Source organism: Triturus cristatus, chromosome 1_2 (assembly GCF_964204655.1).
Source record: "Triturus cristatus chromosome 1_2, aTriCri1.1, whole genome shotgun sequence".
Lineage (NCBI taxonomy): Eukaryota > Metazoa > Chordata > Amphibia > Caudata > Salamandridae > Triturus > Triturus cristatus.
In genome coordinates, this window is record NC_140580.1 from 1,027,649,300 (window position 1) to 1,027,672,969 (window position 23,670).

Below are 23,670 nucleotides of genomic sequence, written 5' to 3' on the forward strand. Positions count from 1 at the left end.
ACTCATAGAACCGGCCCTGGGTTGGATGATGTCATCCAATTTCCTTGCCTGTGTCCACCATGCTTCAATGAGCCCAGGAAAAGTTTTACACAGCTCCCAGGGGCAAGGAAAATCTCACTGTGAATAGGGACAAGTGGATTTTGTTAGAAATAACAGTCCCCGGCTTTGGGAGTTTGTTTTTCTGAAAAAAAAAGGTTTGCTGAGCGGACGCTTAAAACAGAGTGCCCACTCGGCGAACTTCACTGCTGTAAAGGGAGCCAATGTGACAGTGGCTCCCTTTACAGCAGAACCATCCCACAAGGGATGCCAAGATCTCTGATATAGCAAATGGCCTGTATTACCGTGTACAGTATAATTTGTGTGCATCACCGGGTTTAGGTATGTACCCATAAAAAAAAATGACGTGCCCGCAAGAAACATTCAATGCACAAAAGAACTAGTATTGGCAAAGTCAATAGGTATCACCTTTATAATGGAAGTACACGGCTATTGGCATTGTCAATGCTTGTTTGTCAAACATTGCTTTAACAAAATGTAGCAGAAAAAACCTTTTCTAAATGCTGGAGGAAAAGCATAAATATATCTTATGGTACCTCAAACTCTAGATTGGAATCGATATTTCCAATCAACAAAAATGGCTTGGTTTATTTTCCAAATGCTTTCACTCGGGAAATTCTAAACAGAATTTAAAAAGAATATGGAAATGTCAGACTTTAAAGGAAAACGCTTGGTTAGGCCTAATTTGCTTTCCACGGGACTCGGAATTTTAACAAATGCTGTAGCCAGTGGCCCTCTGCAGTAGCCTTGGGAGCAGATTGATGGGCTGCAGAAGAAGAGACTTCTCCTTTTAAGTCACGCTATGTTCACAAATTCTGCGTCAAACACCAAATAAGTGGGGACAGCAGCTGAAACTTACCTAGCAACATCGAAGCCTTTGTGTACCAAGGTCTGTGCATTAATGCAGTATTTGGAATATAAGAGATAAAACAAAAAATATATTTACAATCTGATCCTTATTTAAACAACAGCAGAAAAATACATGTTGTGGAGCTCTTACAGACAAGCTGGGTGGGGGAGCAACCATGATAGCATGTGGGGTGGGAAATGCGGCATGGGAGGAGCACATGAGGGAGAGAGCAAAAAAAAACTAAAGCACTTTTAGTGTGGTACTGAATGAAAGAGAAAGAAGCAGTTCCTTGAATGACAGCAGTTGACGAAGACAGGTCATGCTATCAAAAGGATGGTAAAGAAGCTTCAAGGGTGAGACAACGTATAAGAAGCAAGCAAATGAGAGTGACAAGAAAGCCAACCAATAATAAGCAATTGGCTAACACAAAGCCCACTGTACGTTTTTGGTGTGGTCCAGAAGAGGTTGTTCAAAAACAAACAACTACAAGCTGTTTGTAGATGAGACCTAAAATGCTTATACAAGAACAAATATTTCTATCGGATAAACTGTGCTGTTGAAGAAAATCTGACTATTAAAATACCGTTTGCCACAAAAAAGGGCATCAGCTTAACTTCACATTTATTTATTTATTTTTTGCTATTTTTAAAGCGCGCAAATACCCATACAGGTGTCTCGGCGCTGGTGATCACAGAGCTCCCTACAATATGACGGGGGGGGGTTAGAAAGAAGAAAAAAGCAATGTCTTGAGGCTTTTTCGGAATTTAAGGAGCGTAGGAGCAGTTTTGATATGGAGTGGGAGGGTGTTCCACAATTTAGCAGTGGCTGTAGTGAAGCACCTGTCTCCCCAAGAGGCCTTTTTTGTCCGAGGGACATGCAGCGTGAAGGCTGTGGAGGATCGAAGGGTCCTACGTTGCTCCAATGGGCGAAGAGCTTCTTTTAGGAACTTAGGCCCTGAGTTATTAAGGGTCTTATAGGCTATACAAAGAGCCTTAAATTTTATTCGGCTCCTGATTGGGAGCCGAATAAGGTGCTTCAGGAAGCACCGGCAGAAATGATTGCATAAGAATTTGTGTGACCAAAATGTAAATTCCACCAGAACTGCTAACATCCTATGCCAGTACAAATACAACAAGGTGATGGAAGGGGTGCTTGAATCACTCTTATACTCTTGGGCCGCATTCCAGACCACTGTTTTTCACCAATATGCAAAATATTCTTGGTCCTGCTCCAGGAGCAACAAACTGCCATGCCAAATCCCCTCCAGATGGGAAAACAAGCAAACCCAGACTGTCATGACCCACTCAGGTCTCATCAATGAGGTATAGCCTATGCCCCTTGGGACAGCGAGCATGTGACCCAGGTCTGGACATATTCATCTCACTTAGGGCGTCTACTGCAAACACAACACTGCGATGGATGGAATGCTTGAATTAATCTCAACCACTGGCAATCACTCAGAGCCTCAGCTCAGACCATAGTTTCTTGTCCACTAAGTCTTTCTAGACAGTGCAGTTCAGGCTGAACTCTCCCTACAGGAGCAGGGCCATGGATGATTTAAATGTGGAAGGGTTGTATTTGAGGTGGAATGGTGGGCATAAAAGGATGGACTGGGATGTAGCCCTGTTGAAAATGTGCCATTTCTGCTGGGCTACAGCAAATGTTTGTCTTAATTTTTGCTGGTCACAGGATTCTGAAAGCCAGTCCATGTGTTCTACTCTCTAACTAACTCGTGTTAGAATTGGCATACCCCCGATTGTCACATTTAATGCACTTGTACATCCTTATTAGATGGTACAACATGTACCTAGGCCCTGTAAATTAAATTCTACAAGTGGGGTGCAGCACTCATTGTGCCACCCACTAAAGTACCCTAGAAAACATGTCTTTAGACCTGCAATTGCAGGCTGGGTGTCTAGTTTTAAAAACTGCCATTTCAAACTAGGAAAACAATTCTTTGGCAGTCCTAAACTTTCATTTTTAATACGTGTAAGTCATCCCTAAGGTTGGCTCTAAATAATCATAGGGCAGGGTGCATGGCATTTAAAAATTATGAGATGTGTATGTAATGTTTTACATGTACTGGCAGTGAAAAACCTCCAAAATCCTTTTCACTGTGGCAAGAATGTCTCTCCAATAGGTTAACTCTGGTTTATGAATCATTGGCGGGGCAAGCTGTAAGCTGGTTCCAAAGCGGGGCTAGGTGACGGGTAGTTGCTCTATTTTTAGGTCTCGCCTGACCCAGTGCATGCGCTGGTCTGGCGAGACTTATTGAGAGAGCTCCAAAAAGTGCTATCAGGCCAGCCTAGAGCTACAGTGCATGAGCGCAGGCGCGCGCGCTTTTCAGCGATTACTTTCACTTTCGCTTTGATGTTTGATCGCGATCGTGATCACTTTCGCGGCCGCACGGCCGCTTGGTATAGCCAATAAGTCTCGCTTTTGGGACCTTATAAGTATTTAGTTATGCAACTGTTGCATGGCTAAACACTTATAAGGTCCCAAAGGCGAGACCTATTGGCTATGCCAATGCTTGTTCTGAATTGCTTCAGATTTTCCTTGTGTTGTGTTTTCACTTCATTACTGTTTGAAGTGCTGCATAAATATTTTACACATTGCCTCTAAGTTAAGCCTGACTGCTGTGTGCAAGCTACCAGACGATTAGGCACAGGTTTATTTAGTGACTTTAGTGATTCTCCATGGCACAGGTTTATTATTTCATGCATCAGTAGTTCACCCTGACTGGAATTATGATTTTTATTTGAGGTGGGGCCTCACCTCACTCAACAACTCTAGCTTCTCACAGACCCCAAGTAATTACCTGTGGCTGGAATGTATTCAAGTATTCCAACCATCACTTTGTTTTTACTTCATGCAATACCCGTGTGTGACAGGTATGCCCAGATATGGGTCCTGTGCCCACTGGGCCACTGAACAAACCTGCGCATAACTGGAGGCCCAATAGGCTGTAACCAGATATGGACTGCATGTGTTCCCGGAGAGGAAAGGACCTGACTTGGCAATTCAAGTGAGACTGCTTCTATTGAAGCATGACCAAGACTGATTTCCTCATACCTGCGTCTGATCTCAGGTGGTGTGGTGCACAAAAATGATTAAGTGGAATATTGCCCTGATAAATCAACTGTGGCTGAGATTAATACAAGCATTCCAATGATCCTGTCGTTTGGTTACCTGAGTGCAACTCCCTAAGTATGACAATAACCCCAGACATGTGTCCAGTGCTCACTCTGCCATTGAAACCAAGCTGTACCTGACTGAAGATGCCCAATCAGATCAAACCAGGTCTTGGGTTACTTGTGTTACAGTTCAGAGAGGACCTGGCTCTGGAGTTCAGGCTGGACTGTTCCTATTGGAGCAGGATCAAGGCTGACTTGCATATGCCTGGGCCTGATATGACGTGGTACGATGGGCAAAAATGTATGGATTGCGGCCCTGAGTAATTACCATTGGCTGAGATTAATTACAGCATTCCATGCATAACTTTTTTGCTAACTTCAGGCACTATGCCACAGCACTAATAATATACATTTAGGCACAGCTCGAATAATTGAAGGCGCCATCAATATTTTCAGGGTGTTGCTCAATATGCCACGGTGCTTTCAGAAATAGGATAATGTCACTAATATCAGAATGTCCCCCAGCAATATCGTAATCTGCCATGGTGATATCAGTGGCATAAAGGTAGAATGAGTGCCAGTTGTGACCTCTGATGAACGCCAAATTATAATAAACCTATGAGATACTGATTGCACTATACCTTCTTATTCACTACATTCAGTTCCAGTGGGAGAAAGCAGAAAGGGGGAGGACAAAGTCTCTCATATATCACATCTCCAGGGGGTTGGCTCAATGAAAATATGGATGTCTCTAGTGCAGCAGGAGTATGAGCATGAAGCATGAGGGGAAGATCACAGTTTGCCCCTTACTTCTGTTTACCCCTCCATGCCTGATAGATCTCTGGTTCCCAGGCAGTTTGCTCACTGTGATTTTATTCACAGCTAAACACAGTAATTGTGCACAGTGTACCCCCCTCCCTTTTTACACCTTCACAATAAGTCTATAGTCCTGCTGCAATCTGTTCTCTATTCTAACTTTATACACCTCCGCGACCTGTTTGCAGTTCTATCTCATTCTGTACTCCTTTCTACCTTTCAACACCTTTACAACCTGTCTACAGTAATTTAGCACTCCGGGCTCCACTTTCCCTTCAGACACTGTCACAACCTGACTATAGTCCTTTCACACTATGCAGTTCATGTTATACATCTTAACACTTCCTTTATGCACATTCACAGTCAGTACACAGTTCTATCGCACGCTATGGTCCATGATACCTGGATACATCTTCACAACCTGTCTACAGTCCTTTGGCACTCTGCACTCCACTCTCCCTTGAAACACCTTCACAAGTGGTCTACAGTCCTTTGGCCCTCTGTGCTCCACTCCCCTTTCAACCACCTTCACAACCTACTTACTTACCTTCGGCACCCTTGCCTCCACACCCCCTTCAGGAACCTTCCAGCCTTTGCATGGTCCATAGCAGTTTGCACTCCACTCTCAGCTGAGACACCTTCACAACCTGTCTACAGTCCTTTCTCACTCGAGGCTCCCCTCCAGCTTTATACACCTTTACAGTCGTCCATAGTCCTTTGACACTATGCAGCTCACTCTCTATACATCTTAACATCCTGTCTACAGTCTCTACAAGTTGTTTCGCACTCTGAACCCCACTCTTCCTTCAAACACCTTCATAACCTATCTACAATGTTTTCACACTCTTCACCCCCCCCCTCACTTTGCAGACATTAACAAGTCAACTACAGTCCTTTCGCGCTCTGCGCTTCATTCTCACTTTGCACACATTTACAACCTGTCTATAGTCCTTTAGCACTCTGCACTTCACTCTCCGGTTGCACACATTTACAACCTGTCTACAGTCCTTTCAACCTATGCGCTTCACTCTCCTGTTGTACACATTTACAACCTGTCTACAGTCCTTTGGCCCTCTAGGCTTCACTCTCGCATTGCATACATTTACAACCTGTCTACAGTCCTTTGGCCCTCTGCACTTCACTCTCCCTTTGCACACATTTACAACCTGTCTACAGTGCTTTGGCCCTCTGCGCTTCACTCTCCCGTTGCACACATTTACAGCCTGTCTACAGTCCTTTGGCCCTCTGTGCTTCACTGTCACTTTACACACATTTACAACCTGTCTACAGTCCTTTAGCCCTCTGCGCTTCACTCTCCCGTTGCACACATTTACAGCCTGTCTACAGTCCTTTGGCCCTCTGTGCTTCACTCTCCCTTTCCACACATTTACAACCTGTCTACAGTGCTTTCACACTCTGGCTTTACTCTCCCTTTGCACACATTTACAACCTGTCTACAGGCCTTTTGCCCTCCGCACTTCACTCTCCCGTTGCACACATTTACAACCTGTCTACAGTCCTTTAGCCCTCTGCGCTTCACTCTACCTTTGCACACATTTACAACCTGTCTACAGTCCTTTAGTGCTCTGTGCTTCACTCTACATTTGCACATATTTACAACCTGTCTACAGTCCTTTGGCACTCTGCACTCCACTCTCCCTTGAAACACCTTCACAAATGGTTTACAGCCCTTTGGCACTCTGTGCTCCACTCCCCTTTCAACCACCTTCACAACCTACTTACTTTCCTTCGGCACCCTCCCCTCCACACTCCCTTCAGGAACCTTCCAGCCAGTGCATGGTCCATAGCAGTTTGCACTCCACTCTCAGCTGAGACACCTTCACAACCTGTCTACAGTCCTTTCTCACTCGAGGCTCCCCTCCAGCTTTATACACCTTTACAGTCGTCCACAGTCCTTTGACACTATGCAGCTCACTCCCTATACATCTTAACCACCTGTCTACAGTATCTACAAGTTGTTTCGCACTCCGCACTCCACTCTTCCTTCAAACACCTTCATAACCTATCTACAATGTTTTCACACTCTTCACCCCCCCCCTCACTTTGCAGACATTAACAAGTCAACTACAGTCCTTTCGCGCTCTGCGCTTCATTCTCACTTTGCACACATTTACAACCTGTCTATAGTCCTTTAGCACTCTGCACTTCACTCTCCGGTTGCACACATTTACAACCTGTCTACAGTCCTTTCAACCTATGCGCTTCACTCTCCTGTTGTACACATTTACAACCTGTCTACAGTCCTTTGGCCCTCTAGGCTTCACTCTCGCATTGCATACATTTACAACCTGTCTACAGTCCTTTGGCCCTCTGCACTTCACTCTCCCTTTGCACACATTTACAACCTGTCTACAGTGCTTTGGCCCTCTGCGCTTCACTCTCCCGTTGCACACATTTACAGCCTGTCTACAGTCCTTTGGCCCTCTGTGCTTCACTGTCACTTTACACACATTTACAACCTGTCTACAGTCCTTTAGCCCTCTGCGCTTCACTCTCCCGTTGCACACATTTACAGCCTGTCTACAGTCCTTTGGCCCTCTGTGCTTCACTCTCCCTTTCCACACATTTACAACCTGTCTACAGTGCTTTCACACTCTGGCTTTACTCTCCCTTTGCACACATTTACAACCTGTCTACAGGCCTTTTGCCCTCCGCACTTCACTCTCCCGTTGCACACATTTACAACCTGTCTACAGTCCTTTAGCCCTCTGCGCTTCACTCTACCTTTGCACACATTTACAACCTGTCTACAGTCCTTTAGTGCTCTGTGCTTCACTCTACATTTGCACATATTTACAACCTGTCTACAGTCCTTTGGCACTCTGCACTCCACTCTCCCTTGAAACACCTTCACAAATGGTTTACAGCCCTTTGGCACTCTGTGCTCCACTCCCCTTTCAACCACCTTCACAACCTACTTACTTTCCTTCGGCACCCTCCCCTCCACACTCCCTTCAGGAACCTTCCAGCCAGTGCATGGTCGATAGCAGTTTGCACTCCACTCTCAGCTGAGACACCTTCACAACCTGTCTACAGTCCTTTCTCACTCGAGGCTCCCCTCCAGCTTTATACACCTTTACAGTCGTCCACAGTCCTTTGACACTATGCAGCTCACTCCCTATACATCTTAACCACCTGTCTACAGTATCTACAAGTTGTTTCGCACTCCGCACTCCACTCTTCCTTCAAACACCTTCATAACCTGTCTACAATGCTTTCACACTCTTCACCCCCTCACTTTGCAGATATATGTACAAGTTGTCTACAGTCCTTTCGCGCTCTGCGCTTCACTCTCACTTTGCACACATTTACAACCTGTCTATAGTCCTTTAGCGCTCTGCACTTCACTCTCCGGTTGCACACATTTACAACCTGTCTACAGTCCTTTCAGACTATGCGTTTCACTCTACCGTTGCACACATTTACAACCTGTCTACAGTCCATTGGCCCTCTTGGCTTCACTCTCCCATTGCACACATTTACAACCTGTCTATAGTCCTTTAGCCCTCTGCGCTTCACTCTCCCGTTGCACACATTTACAACCTCTCTACAGTCCTTTGGCCCTCTGCTCTTCACTCTCACTTTACACACATTTACAACCTGTCTACAGTCCTTTAGCCCTCTGCGCTTCACTCTCCCTTGCCACACATTTACAACCTGTCTACAGTGCTTTCACACTCTGGCTTTACTCTCCCTTTGCACACATTTACGACCTGTCTACAGGCCTTTAGCCCTCTGCACTTCACTCTCCCGTTGCACACATTTACAACCTGTCTACAGTCCTTTAGCCCTCTGCGCTTCACTCTACCTTTGCACACATTTACAACCTGTCTACAGTCCTTTAGTGCTCTGTGCTTCACTGTACATTTGCACATATTTACAACCTGTCTACAGTCCTTTGGCACTCTGCACTTCACTCTCCTGTTGCACACATTTACAACCTGTCTACAGTCCTTTAGCCCTCTGCGCTTCACTCTACCTTTGCACACATTTACAAGTGGTCTACAGCCCTTTGGCACTCTGTGCTCCACTCCCCTTTCAACCACCTTCACAACCTACTTACTTACCTTCGGCACCCTCCCCTCCACACTCCCTTCAGGAACCTTCCAGCCAGTGCATGGTCCATAGCAGTTTGCACTCCACTCTCAGCTGAGACACCTTCACAACCTGTCTACAGTCCTTTCTCACTCGAGGCTCCCCTCCAGCTTTATACACCTTTACAGTCGTCCACAGTCCTTTGACACTATGCAGCTCACTCCCTATACATCTTAACATCCTGTCTACAGTATCTACAAGTTGTTTCGCACTCCGCACTCCACTCTTCCTTCAAACACCTTCATAACCTGTCTACAATGCTTTCACACTCTTCACCCCCTCACTTTGCAGATATTTACAAGTTGTCTACAGTCCTTTTGCGCTCTGCGCTTCACTCTCACTTTGCACACATTTACAACCTGTCTATAGTCCTTTAGCGCTCTGCACTTCACTCTCCGGTTGCACACATTTACAACCTGTCTACAGTCCTTTCAGGCTATGCGTTTCACTCTACCGTTGCGCACATTTACAACCTGTCTACTGTCCATTGGCCCTCTTGGCTTCACTCTCCCATTGCACACATTTACAACCTGTCTATAGTCCTTTAGCCCTCTACGCTTCACTCTCTCGTTGCACACATTTACAACCTCTCTACAGTCCTTTGGCCCTCTGCTCTTCACTCTCACTTTACACACATTTACAACCTGTCTACAGTCCTTTAGCCCTCTGCGCTTCACTCTCCCTTTCCACACATTTACAACCTGTCTACAGTCCTTTCACACTCTGCGCTTAACTCTCCCTTTACACACAGTTACAACCTGTCTACAGGCCTTTTGCTCTCTGCACTTCACTCTCCCGTTGCTCACATTTACAGCCTGTCTACAGTCCTTTGGCCCTCTGTGCTTCACTCTCCCTTTCCACACATTTACAACCTGTCTACAGTGCTTTCACACTCTGGCTTTACTCTCCCTTTGCACACATTTACAACCTGTCTACAGGCCTTTTGCCCTCCGCACTTCACTCTCCCGTTGCACACATTTACAACCTGTCTACAGTCCTTTAGCCCTCTGCGCTTCACTCTCCCGTTGCACACATTTACAGCCTGTCTACAGTCCTTTGGCCCTCTGTGCTTCACTCTCCCTTTCCACACATTTACAACCTGTCTACAGTGCTTTCACACTCTGGCTTTACTCTCCCTTTGCACACATTTACAACCTGTCTACAGGCCTTTTGCCCTCCGCACTTCACTCTCCCGTTGCACACATTTACAACCTGTCTACAGTCCTTTAGCCCTCTGCGCTTCACTCTACCTTTGCACACATTTACAACCTGTCTACAGTCCTTTAGTGCTCTGTGCTTCACTCTACATTTGCACATATTTACAACCTGTCTACAGTCCTTTGGCACTCTGCACTCCACTCTCCCTTGAAACACCTTCACAAATGGTTTACAGCCCTTTGGCACTCTGTGCTCCACTCCCCTTTCAACCACCTTCACAACCTACTTACTTACCTTCGGCACCCTCCCCTCCACACTCCCTTCAGGAACCTTCCAGCCAGTGCATGGTCCATAGCAGTTTGCACTCCACTCTCAGCTGAGACACCTTCACAACCTGTCTACAGTCCTTTCTCACTCGAGGCTCCCCTCCAGCTTTATACACCTTTACAGTCGTCCACAGTCCTTTGACACTATGCAGCTCACTCCCTATACATCTTAACATCCTGTCTACAGTATCTACAAGTTGTTTCGCACTCCGCACTCCACTCTTCCTTCAAACACCTTCATAACCTGTCTACAATGCTTTCACACTCTTCACCCCCTCACTTTGCAGATATTTACAAGTTGTCTACAGTCCTTTTGCGCTCTGCGCTTCACTCTCACTTTGCACACATTTACAACCTGTCTATAGTCCTTTAGCGCTCTGCACTTCACTCTCCGGTTGCACACATTTACAACCTGTCTACAGTCCTTTCAGGCTATGCGTTTCACTCTACCGTTGCGCACATTTACAACCTGTCTACTGTCCATTGGCCCTCTTGGCTTCACTCTCCCATTGCACACATTTACAACCTGTCTATAGTCCTTTAGCCCTCTACGCTTCACTCTCTCGTTGCACACATTTACAACCTCTCTACAGTCCTTTGGCCCTCTGCTCTTCACTCTCACTTTACACACATTTACAACCTGTCTACAGTCCTTTAGCCCTCTGCGCTTCACTCTCCCTTTCCACACATTTACAACCTGTCTACAGTCCTTTCACACTCTGCGCTTAACTCTCCCTTTACACACAGTTACAACCTGTCTACAGGCCTTTTGCTCTCTGCACTTCACTCTCCCGTTGCTCACATTTACAACCTGTCTACAGTCCTTTACCCTTGTGCTTCACTCTCCCTTTCCACACATTTACAACCTGTCTACAGTCCTTTCACACTCTGCGCTTCACTCTACCTTTGCACACATTTACAACCTGTCTACAGTCCTTTAGTGCTCTGTGCTTCACTCTACCTTTGCAGATATTTTCAACCTGTCTACAGTCCTTTCAGACTCTGCGCTTAACTCTCCCTCTGCAGACATATACAATGTGACTACAGTCCTTTCACACTCAGTGCTTCACTCTCCCTTTGAACACATTTACAACCTGTCTACAGTCCTTTGGCACTCTTCACTTCACTCTCCCTTTGCACACATTTACAACCTGTCTACAGTCCTCAGGCCCTCTGTACTTCACTCTCCCTTTGCACACATTTACAACCTGTCTACAGTCCTTTCCTGCTCTGCACTTCACTCTCCCTTTGCACACATGTACAACCTGTCTACAGTCCTTTCCTGCTCTGCACTTCACTCTCCCTTTGCACACATTTGCAACCTGTCTACAGTCCTCAGGCCCTCTGCACTTCACTCTCCCTTCGCACAAATTTACAACCTGTCTACAGTCCTTTGGCCTTTTGCACTTCACTCTCCCTTTGCATACATTTACAGTCTGTCTACAGTCCTTTGGCCCTCTGCGCTTCACTCTCCCACTGCACACATTTACAACCTATCTATGGTTCTTTAGTGCTCTGCACTTCACTCTCCCTTTGCACACATTTACAACCTGTCTACAGTCCTTTGGCAATCTGCACATCACTCTCCCGTTGCACACAATTACAACCTGTCTACAGTGCTTTGGCCCTCTGCGCTTCACTCTCCAGTTGCCCACATTTACAACCTGTCTACAGTCCTCAGGCCCTCTGCACTTCACTCTCCCGTTGCACACAATTACAACCTGTCTACAGTGCTTTGGCCCTCTGCGCTTCACTCTCCCTTTGCACACATTTACAACCGGTCTACAGTCCTCAGGCCCTCTGCACTTCACTATCCCTTTGTACACATTTACAGCCTGTCTACAGTCCTTTGGCACTCTGCGCTTCACTCTCCCTTTGCACACATTTACAACCTGTCTACAGTCCTTTGGCACTCTGCGCTTCACTCTCCCTTTGCACACATTTACAACCTGTCTACAGTCCTTTGGCACTCTGCGCTTCACTCTCGCATTGCACACATTTACAACCTGTCTACAGTCCTTTGGCACTCTGCGCTTCACTCTCGCATTGCACACATTTACAACCTGTCTACAGTGCTTGGCCCTCTGTGCTTCACTCTCCCGTTGCACACATTTACAACCTGTCTACAGTGCTTTGGCCCTCTGCGCTTCACTCTCCCGTTGCACACATTTACAACCTGTCTACAGTCCTTTCCCACTCCGCGCTCCAGTCTCTTCACTCCACTCTACCCTTGGCAGACATTTACAACCTCTAATCTTTCTGCCTCAGTCACTACCTTCACCCAGGCTCTCGCTTCTCTGGCTCTCACGTCATTCTTGGGCAGACACCCCTCTCTCACACCTGTGTTCAGACTGTCCACAGTTCTTTGTACATCAGTGCGCAGTCTACCCTGCCCTGCACACTCGTGATCAGCCTGCCCTGCCTTTATCACACGCACATTTATTCCATGCATGCTCACTCTGCTGTCTCTCTTACTCAAGCCTAGTTATTCTGCCCTCTCCTATCCACACCAATCCCTACCCTGCTCTCCATCTCCCCATAACACCTAAGTGCACCCCGCCTGCTCCCTTTTTAAACTCGTGTGCACCCCTCAGTGACAGATACGCCTGTCTTCGGTCTGTCTCGTGTCCACATAAGGTAAAGACGCCCGCTCTCCACCCCTCTCGTCGTAATGCCTCTGCTGCATAACACGTTCATTCACTGTCTGGCACCCGCTCTCCCCTTCACCCCACGCGCAGTCTCCACTTACCTGCGCTACTGCGTCTTGTCTACAGATGGTCCGCCATGTACCCTCTGCCCTGTCTCCTGCCCACCCGTTTCAAGCTGCCCTGCTGCACGCGTACCCACGCTCATCTCGACTCCCCCTTACACACATGGCGAGGCGCCCTCTCACCCGCAAACCAAGGGCAGAATGCCCCCTCTTTGTGTTTATTATTTATATAGCGCCAAACAATACCAGCCATTAAAATACGTATCAGTCTGACCTGGTGGCTCAGTGCACTAATGCATCCACTGCAGAGACCTGTGTTTGACCTCATGGTCACAGGTTCAAATCCCGGCGAGTCCACTCATCCTTTCTGGGGTCGATAAAATGAGTACCATTTAATTGGGTAACAATAACCATCTGTTATTCAGCGCAACATACCTCTTTGGAGGTGAACGTGCGCTATGTTAGTAAAGTAAAGAAGACAGTGTTTCGCCTTCAATAACCGGGTGTGTATTTAGTGAACACGTGTTTGATGTGCAGTATGCAGCGTCGAAGCATAATACAATCAAACAGGTCTGTTTGACTTCAAGGTCACAGGTTCAAGTCACAGCGAGCAAGGAAAACCTTTCAATCTTCCGATGTCGAGCAAAAGCGTATCAGTGATTTGGGTAAAATATTCATCAGTTATTCTGCGTCTAGATGCCCCAGTGGGGGAAATTGTGCTTTACAAATCCACACGTCCGTTTTATATTTATAGGACGAAACATAGAAAGCTCAGCTAGTATGAGTTCCCAACATAGATCAGTCTCCGCTGTTTGGCACCACGCGCACATCAGTGCGCCACACACACACTCTCGGTTTCACCCGCGGCCACTCTGCCCGCTTCCCTGCTCATTTAGGTCCAGTCTAGAGGATATAATGCCTCCTTCCCTGTTCCCTCGGTCAAATAACTGGCAATGCCTTGCTCAAGAAATAGCTTAAAAACCAACACGTATTTTTAGCATGTGTATTTTATAAACCACTTTAGTGCCTCGAGGCTTGTTGGCGCTGTCTGACATGTGTAAACGCGACGTATTTCTAGTTAAGAACAGTGAAAAAGTAGTCTTAGAACAATTCGGCAAGTCATTATTTTTGTGATTTGTGTGTAAAAGGAGCTAGTTTTACATCATCTCCGACTTTATGTGACTTCCTGTCGAGCGTGTTATCTGCAAGGCCCGCATTTCGCAGTCTAGATGCAGAGGGTTTTAAAGCCTCCTTTTCAAAGTTGGAGTCTCAAAGAAATTTCTTGTTAGTGTCGCTTGGGCACTTTAGTGAACATGGACTCCCCGTGAGAAGGCCTAGATGTTGAGTAGTGTGGTGGCCTTTAACTGCGTGGCCTCTCAGACCCAGCCATCACCCGACAGGCATGCAAACTACAAGGCAGGGGAGCAGCAATCCCCCGTGTACAGATCTCCGTCACGGGGACTCTTCTTGCACACCAAACACAGCGCCTACATTACAGATTCCGTCACAGGGACTCCTGTTGCACACCAAACATAGCGCCTACAATACAGATCTCCACCACAGGGGACTCCTCTTGCACACCAAACACAGCGCATACTTTACAGATTCCGACACAGGGGACTCCTCTTGCACACCAAACACAGCGCCTACATTACAGATTCCGACGCAGGGGACTCCTCTTGCACAGCAATCACAGCGCATACATTACAGATTCCGACACACTTCTTGCACACCAAACATAGCGCCTACATTATAGATCTCCACCACAGGGGACTCTTCTTGCACACCAAACACAGCGCCTACATTAGAGATCTCTCTTACACAGGGGTTTCCTCTTGCACGGCAAACATAGCGCCTACATTACAGATCTCCAACACAGGGGTCTTCTCTTGCACACCAAACACAGCGCCTACTTTACAGATCTCCACCACAGAGGACTCCTCTTGCACAGAAAACACAGCGCCTACATTCCAGATCTCTCTAACACAGGGGTTTCCTCTTGCACAGCAAACACAGCGCCTACATTACAGATCTCTCTTACACAGGGGTTTCCTCTTGCACAGCAAACACAGCGCCTACATTACAGATCTCCACCACAGGGGACTCTTGCACACCAAACACAGCGCCTACATTACAGATTCCGACACAGGGGACTCCTCTTGCACACCAAACACAGCGCCTACATTACAGATTCCGTCACAGGGACTCCTCTTGCACACCAAACATAGCGCCTACAATACAGATCCCACCACAGGGGACTCCTCTTGCACACCAATCACAGCGCCTACATTACAGATTCCGACACAGGGGACTCCTCTTGCACACCAAACACAGCGCCTACATTACAGATTCCGACACAGGGGACTCCTCTTGCACACCAAACACAGCGCCTACATTACAGCTCTCCACCACAGGAGACTCTTGCACACCAAACACAGCGCGTCCATTACAGATCTCCACCACAGGGGACTCCTCTTGCACAGCAAACACAGCGCCTACATTCGATCGCACGGTGACTTTGAAATCTTGCTTCCACCAACGTAGATGTTCAAAAGACAAACATCAAACCTTGCAAAAAGGAAAAAAGGGCCTAACACATAAAATGGAAAGTCAGATCAATAGACAGAGTCAGGCTGATCTCAAAAGGAGCCTGCGCGCAAAGGTGAAAGCGAGCAGGAGCCTGGCTAGGGAACAGAGGATCTGATTAAGCTCTGCAGAGAGGATTGTGTCCTGTGCCAAACGGTCCTTGTCAGTGTGCAAGGGTTGGGTCCTCATTAATACAATCATTCATCCACCAGCCAGTAAGTAGAAGGGGAACTGTGCAGCAACTGTGTTCCGGGGGTAGGACATAGTTTCTGCGAAGATCTCAGATAGCTCCCCCGGGATAAGAGGGGCTTGACCGAAGGGCCGGACACCCAGCATCAGAAAATCTCTACCATCAGAGACTCCTTGTAGGGTTCAAATCCTTCTAGCAAATGTCAATCCCTATAATAAAAGCATGTATTGGGATTCCAAGGACTCCAGGCCTATGACAACTCCACTGGTGAAAGGAAATATTGGCATGTGTCCAGCATATTGGATGCCACAACAGAAGCATCCCTCCCGGACCTCCATGGTACCCTGCTGATGAGAAGCACGCGAGCAGCGATGAGACCTCTAGTCATTTCAAGACCATCAAACATTTAACAAACTCACCCCACAAATATATCAAAGTGCACACACGCAGCCACCATCCGCGGCCCGTGCAGGTAAGAGTGGTGAAGAGGTAGGGTGAGGGGGTATTTCGAGGGACGATGATGGGGGGAAATTCATTATTTATTTAACTTTCCTTAGTCGCCGTCCGTCGAAATCCCCCCCTCACCGGCCCTACCCCTCTTACCTGCACGGGCCGCGGTTGGCGGCCACCCACTAGCTGGGTGGCCTGTCAGCCAAGAAGTGGCTGGAAACCTGTCCCTGCCATTAGATATCCACATGTTTTTTATCAGCTAAAATCCTGATTTTATATCTCTAAAAACCAATCACCAAAGCAACTCACTGTGCACTATGCAACAAGCTAAGTGACCTTGCACCAAGAAGAAATGGTATGTAGATTGTGCACTCACTTGCGCTTATGCCATGTAGTATGATAGGGGACTAATAGAATTGAATGATATATGGTCAAACTGCTATACATTAGTTGGAAGTTGTGCTTGCCTTGTCCAAGTTGCCTGTTGGGACTTGGCCTTCCTCATTGTATATTGTTGCACCAAGACGGTCTTAACTGAGTTTGAAGTCACCAATATCAGGACACGGCCACCGAAAATAATATGCGCCACACTCCCATTCATTGACCAGACGAGGGCAGGCGCTTGACACTTCTACTAACTGCTACATTCACCCCGCCTATCGCAAACTAAGATGTCGCCAGATTCACCAGCCTGAGTGTTCCAGAATGATCGACGCTTGGTACCATTTGGGGGGGGGGGGGGGGGGCCCATAGTGGATGAGGCCCTGACATGTCACAGTGATGGGACTGATTCATGTGACACTAAACCCAATCTGAGTACCATTAATGAAGGGAAGGACAAACACAGACACTGTCGTGGGTAATGAATTCTCTTATAAAACCTTAACTTTACAGAGTTTGGGGGTTCCACCTGCTCCCCCACCACAACGCATACACAATATCATCAATACACTGCATCAGAAAAGTAATAATAGGTTTCACGATTTTCAACATAAAGAGCATAATTCAACGCCTTTCCCGTCTCTTCTATGCATGTCCAGAGGGCTGTAATAATTGCAAACCCTAACAATGAAGGGAAATCCAGTGCAAGGCATTATCTTAGAACTTAAAGGAAGATGCATGTAGGGACAGTGGGCCAACGGGGCACGTGGACATAGGTGGCACTGAGGGGAGAGAAGCATGGGTTGACACTAGGTCACGCAAGAGGCTTGGGGCAATCTGAAACAGTCAGTCTACCAACCACACATGCCTTCCCTCGCCTTTCTCTCCTGAAGGGCAACAATTCCCTGGTGTAGATCCCTACCAGCTATGCCCCTACGGCGATTCACCTCCGCTCGCACGCCCAGTGAAGGCTGAGGCCAGCTCCCTCGCACAAGCCCTACTTCCTAACTTACTGGGCTGGCTACAACCCACAAGTTATCTGGGCCTCCTCGATTCACTCCAGCTGAGTATGGGAAGGTTTGTCATTTCTATAATGCAGACGCCCTCTCTTTTCACTCTATGCCCACTAAAACCACACAGGATTTTCCACCACAGTTTCCAGTATCCATTGCACCCCTGATGCCAGTTACCCTTTCCTCGTGTGTCTCAGTGTCTGCTTTCTCCGCCACTCACTCTACAGCACTGTCCTCCCTCCTTTATTAAGTGTGGAAAATGAAAGCTCCCCATCCCTTCTCTAACTGTCCATAAGTCCACATACTCCCATTTTTAGGGATGCCAGGGATTACTAACCTTACAGCCCCTCTTGTCTCTCAGGGTGCCGGTCCTAGATGTCCATTCCATGCTGTGCACTGGGTTTCTGGTCAATCGTCTGGCCCGCTCATTTAGGGTTTTGCCTCCCCCGTTTCTCCCTCGATGTACGGTGAAGGGTAGCCTTCCCACTCTTTGCCAATCTCACTACCAGTCGCCCTACCTGCTTCTTCGCCTACCTTGCGCCCTCCCGCTGCCCCTCATTCTGAGTGAAGAGAGTGAGCCTAGTGTCACGTGAATGTCTCCATCACTGTTCCTGGTTTCCACACACCGCTGCCTGTATCTCTGCTCTAGTCCTGCCTCTGCTGCTGACTGTTTGGCTATCTAGCACTGGTCCTCACCCACTGGCTGCACTCATGCTCCTCTATGCCCCTCAGAGATACCCCACCCGTGACACAATGCAGGTCCCGTGGCTCGCCCTCTCAAAGGCTCCCCTTCTGCACCCTGGCGCAGCCTTTCCTGGTATGAGTAGAGCTGGTCGGGCCTCCACAGCTCTGTACCTTCCATGGGCCTGCCCCAACATAGCTAATCTCCTGACTCACCGCCTTCTCCTGGTGGGTGCCTGCCCTGGCAGGACTTTTCACGGAGCAGTCCTTTCCATGCCCAGTCCAAGAGTATACCAGGTTCAAGAAGAACTGTCCTGCCTTCTCTTGGTCTCCACCTAGACTTTGAGGGCACTCCACTTGCCCTCTTCAGACTAACACACTTTAACCAAAACCTTTTCTGGGTTAAGAAGAGTTGGTTGGCCTTCTCCGGGTTTTGTTCATTTCCCCAGCACTGCTCTGCCACCCATGTCTCTCCCAATCATATCCTGTCTTTATAGCAACCCCCCCATGCAACCTATCCCTGTGCACCTGTGCAGGGCTGCCTTCCAGCTGTTCCTTCTCTTGCAGCCCCGCTCTGACTGGATCCCTTTACCCAGAATAATTGAAGTTTGCTTGGCGTCCTCGGTGTCAGTCTATTCCTTTATTCGGGGCCATACCTTGTCTATTGCCTCCTTGCCTAAGGTGTCCCCTACTGATTCTTTCTGGCCCACTTCCCCCGCCCTGCCCTGCCTCCATGCCTTATCCAGGAACAAGTTGGACTTCCCCGGGGCCTGCGGGTGGATCGACTGATCTCTCCTGCAGCCCCCGTGGCTTGTCCACCCTTTCACATTATCCGTGCTCCCTGACCCCTTACCAACTGCAAAGTAAGGCAGCCCAATGCACCCCTCGTCAGATCATGTCACTTCTCTGGAACCCCACGCCACTGCCCTTCTAAGCCTTCTCCACTCCCTTACACCCCCCCCCCCCCCGCGCCCACAAGGGTGAAGTGCCCAGGCTTGTCACATTGGGACCCTCCAGTCTGCTGCCTTCCCCTGAGGTGATGCGTCCACCCTCTCTCATGCCTTTCAAAGGGTGACGAAAAGCTGCTCAGGTTTGTGGGGTATTTCAGCATCTTTCCATAGCGCCTCAATGGCACAGCCGTATGCCCACCCCTTCTGGGAACTAGGGGGCTCTGGGTCTGACCATCCTCTCCCATGGCACACACACTGCACCCCTCCGTCCTTAGACACCCGCTTACCCAGGGTGAAGTACGGAAGCTCCGTGTTCTCCAGGTCGTCCTGCACAGCGATATATCCGGGGAGTTCGCTGCGCACAAAGAGCAGCAGCCGGGAGTCAGCGGGACCGGGAAGCCCTGGGGCTGACGGACCAGTGGGGGCCCCGGACACCCCCGGAGGTGGCGCCCCGCCCCATCCTAGCGCGCTCTCCCGCAGCACGGGCAGTGTGGACACAGTCACCGTCTTGAGCCGACAGGCGGGGGCAGAAGGGGAGCTCGGGGCCACGGGTAGCAGAGTGGCAAGGATAAGAGGCAGCAGCGTGGCTCCGGGAGGGCCCATGCCGCGGGCAGGGAGCCTCGAAGCAGCAGTCTGGCTGCACCGTGGACGGACGCACTGATCACCAGCTGGAGCTGCTCCTGCCGCCGGCAGCGTTGCTGAAGAGTGAATCCCCTACTCAGTACCGATAGCCGCCCCGGCTTCCAGCGACACCCAAAGCCACGCCTATTAACCCACTGTATCCCGGCAACGGCCAATCACCCTTCGCTGCATCCCCGCTCCGCCTCCTTCGGACACAGCATCCTAGGAGCGGGAGCAGGTACCATTACTACAACCCTAGGGCAACTCCGACGTATAAACGACTGATTCCCCAGTGCCATACACCGTCGGTCAGACACAGATAACTGCTCTGACTACTGCCCAACACTGCTGGCATTCACGCAGCAGGCACTGCTGCTCAAACTACATCCCAGGCTCCGTCTACAACTCCCACCCTGCTTCACCAAAACTTCTCATAAAACTGCCCAAAGGACTACAAGGAAACTACATGTATTTCTTTTATTTGTCTTTGTATTAACAACTGTTGGTGCTATTTTGCCAGAAAATAGCCTACGCAGGATCTCGGACAGTGGTAAATCTCAAGCCTGTGTGAGGCAATTTATCCCTAACAAATAAAGTACAAAACCCACCTCCAAATCAATGCCCTATAAATAGAATTAAAAAAACACACATTTCTTTTGTCTCTAATTGTTTAATAGTTTTAGTCTTTATTTTTTTTCTTATTAATGCAAGCATATGAAAAACAATACCTAGTACACAAATAGAAAAATGAAAGAGAACCGTCTCACCCTCATCTACTAAATCACATAACACACACACATTTCATGCATACCATTCATCCCATACAAAACATCCAAATGTAAAATATTTTGTACAATGCCTCGTCAGCATGGACTCAATGTAAATCAATTGGTAGGCTTCAGAAAGCAGCAAGTTCTTTTGTGCAAAAGGAAAACATCTCTCTGGTTGTATGTATCTGGTAAATAACGAATTCATATACATATAAGTGTATTCTCAAGCCTAACATATACTAATAGACATTTTTTAATGCTGAGCAATATAGATACAGAATGGTATGTAACATATTATTCTGTCAGATAATCTTTTGCTTCCATGTCAGAAAGAAGCAAAAACACAGGTGCCGACACGCGTTTCGGTGTCCCGTGGCGGATCAGCTACACACCTTCTTCAGGGCACAACTGTAGCTTGTGATCCAATCTAAAACCCAACAAGAGGGAACGACAAGCATTTGCAATGCAATAGGTCTTGCATTTCCAAGAGAAAAAGCTATTGGCATTGTAAATGACAATGCCTTTTTTTATCACATAAAAGGCATTAACATATAAAAGGCATTGTCCTTTACAATGTCCATAGCTCAAAGTCTTGTAAAAGTGAGACCTAATTTATTTCAAAGAAGCAGCCGCCATTGTCCCGGGCTGCTTGGAAAGTGAAAGCACGCATGGCACGCTGAATGTTGCAAGAAAGCATGTCGTGCCTGCAGTAGGAAAAACTCATTAAAGAAAATAGTGCTTACAGACTAAATAAGACATACCGTGTAATAAAAGAAGTAGAAGGCAAGTCCTCATGGGAGGTTACAAATGAAGACAAGGCTGTACTAAGGAGGGGCAAACAAGCCTATTAAATCAAAAGGTAGCATTTACAAAGGACAATGACACAAGCCAATGAAAAATATGGGTGGAGAGTGGTAGGAGCTTCAAGTCCATGCTCTAATACAGCATTCCTCGCAGAGCAGCGCATGCGCTTGCCAGGCTTGACCTAAAAAATGGGCAAATGTCCTTTGGTTCTCTAGAAGGAGCAAACGGACCGGGCCGGGATGTCCTGGACTCTGTCAATAAAGAATCCAAACCCAATATTTCACATGAAAACCTACACTGTTAGTGCTTCATGAATAAATGTGCAAATGTAGATCACTTAGTCAGTTCTTTCCTTGATACGTTAATCATGAATTGTTGGAATGGACGGATGCTCCCACTGCCGCAAAAAGCCTGAAATATCAGGAATTCATGCTGTTTGAGGCGGCGGGAGTGTCAGTCCGTCTGGGAGATTGCTTGCAACATGAATGCTTTTTATATGAATTTGTTGAACGTGTCGTTGGAAATTGTATCCATTCAAACAATTTACAATTACCAATTGATTTATATTGAATCCATGCTGAAAAGTCATTGTGCAACATATGTTTTAAATTTGGATGGTATGTATGGGATGTGTGGTATGCTTGAAATTGTGTGTTTTATGTGTTTTAGTGGAAGAGGGTGAGATGGTTCTCTCTCATTTTCTTTTTCTGTACTAGGTACTGTTTTTCATATGCTTGCATTAAAAAGAAAAAAAGACCTAAAATAAGAATTAACTCTAGACAAAAAAAAATGAGTTGTATTGGAGTCTACTTATAGGGAGGGCATTCATTTGGAGGTGGGTTTTTGTGTTTTATTCCACTTGCTTTTCCCATCCCACTCCAATATCTTTTTCCTGTTTGGGGAACACTTAGCTTATATTAACAGCACCCTAACAATTCAATAAATAGCATTTCAGCTAGAGGTGGGTGAGCAAATCATTTGGGGAAGAGCCGAGTCAAGGGTCTGGCTAGGATTGTAGAGTTTGTGCACGGGCTGAGCCCTGAACATGGTTGTGATGTAAATCGCACAGCAAACATCATGCAAAATATGATAAAGTTGCTTTAAAATAAAATTATATTTCTATAACTTGAAGCTTTGACAATAATAAGTTACATTATAGCACCACAATGAGAAGTGCTTACTAAAAGTAATAGTTTTTAATCATAAGCAATTAGTGCACTAAGAGACAATACAATTGTCATGTAAAACCTGTATGTTAACCAGATTATTATAGAGCAACATTATAGTTAAATCAAGCAGAAAAGGTTTGTGTACAACTACTATTCTGAACACCCAAATGTGAAAGTGCTTTCATACACGATAATGAAGAACAAGCATTGGCATAGCCAATAGGTCTCGCCTTTGGGACCTTATAAGTGTTTAGCCATGCAAAAGTTGCATAACTAAATACTTATAAGGTCCCAAAAGCCAGACCTATTGACTATGCAAAGCGGCCGTGTGGCCGCGAAAGTGAAAGTGATCGCGATCACGATCAAACATCAAAGCGGTAAAGCGTGGCGCGTGCTCCCGCGCACATGCACTGTAGCTCTAGGCTGGCCTGGTAGCACTTTTTGGAGCCCTCTCAATAAGTCTTGCCAGACCAGCGCATGTGCTGGGTCAGGCGAGACCTAAAAAGGAGTTTTGTTGAAATAAAAGATCTGCCCAAGATCACACAATTTAATCGGTAAAGCTGCGATTTATTAACGCTTTCTGGTTTTTCTTTGTACAAATCATCCAGGAAATTAATATCTTTTTCTCTTTCCTTCTGTTAAGGATTTGTTTTGACCCCTTTATGCGTTCTGTGAACTCCAACCAAAGGCCAAATTTGAGGGCTTTAAATGAGCACCAGTTACATTGCACAAGGTCACATTAATTGCTTAGAGGCATAGGAAGATTAAGTGATTTACCCAGAATCACAGAATTTTATGTACACTCTAAGACTCAAACCTGGGAAACAGGGAGAGAGGCAGGCAGAAGCCACATGCAAGGTCAGTTTGTTATGTGCTTGAGGTTCCAAC

The 23,670-nt window shown here is 47.1% G+C and overlaps 1 protein-coding gene across 2 annotated transcripts in view; it reads right to left on the reverse strand.

Annotated features, from left to right (window-relative positions):
* ASTN2 (astrotactin 2) overlaps positions 1-20,116 on the reverse strand; it is a 2,498,474-nt gene extending 2,478,358 nt beyond the window's left edge. For both annotated transcript variants that reach the window (XM_085612137.1, XM_085612129.1), the window contains exon 1: positions 19,706-20,116. In XM_085612137.1, coding sequence (XP_085468263.1) covers positions 19,706-20,021 — 316 coding nt within the window. In that variant the 5' untranslated portion in view covers positions 20,022-20,116. The remainder of the gene's footprint in view (positions 1-19,705) is intronic.
* Positions 20,117-23,670: the final 3,554 nt, after the last annotated feature.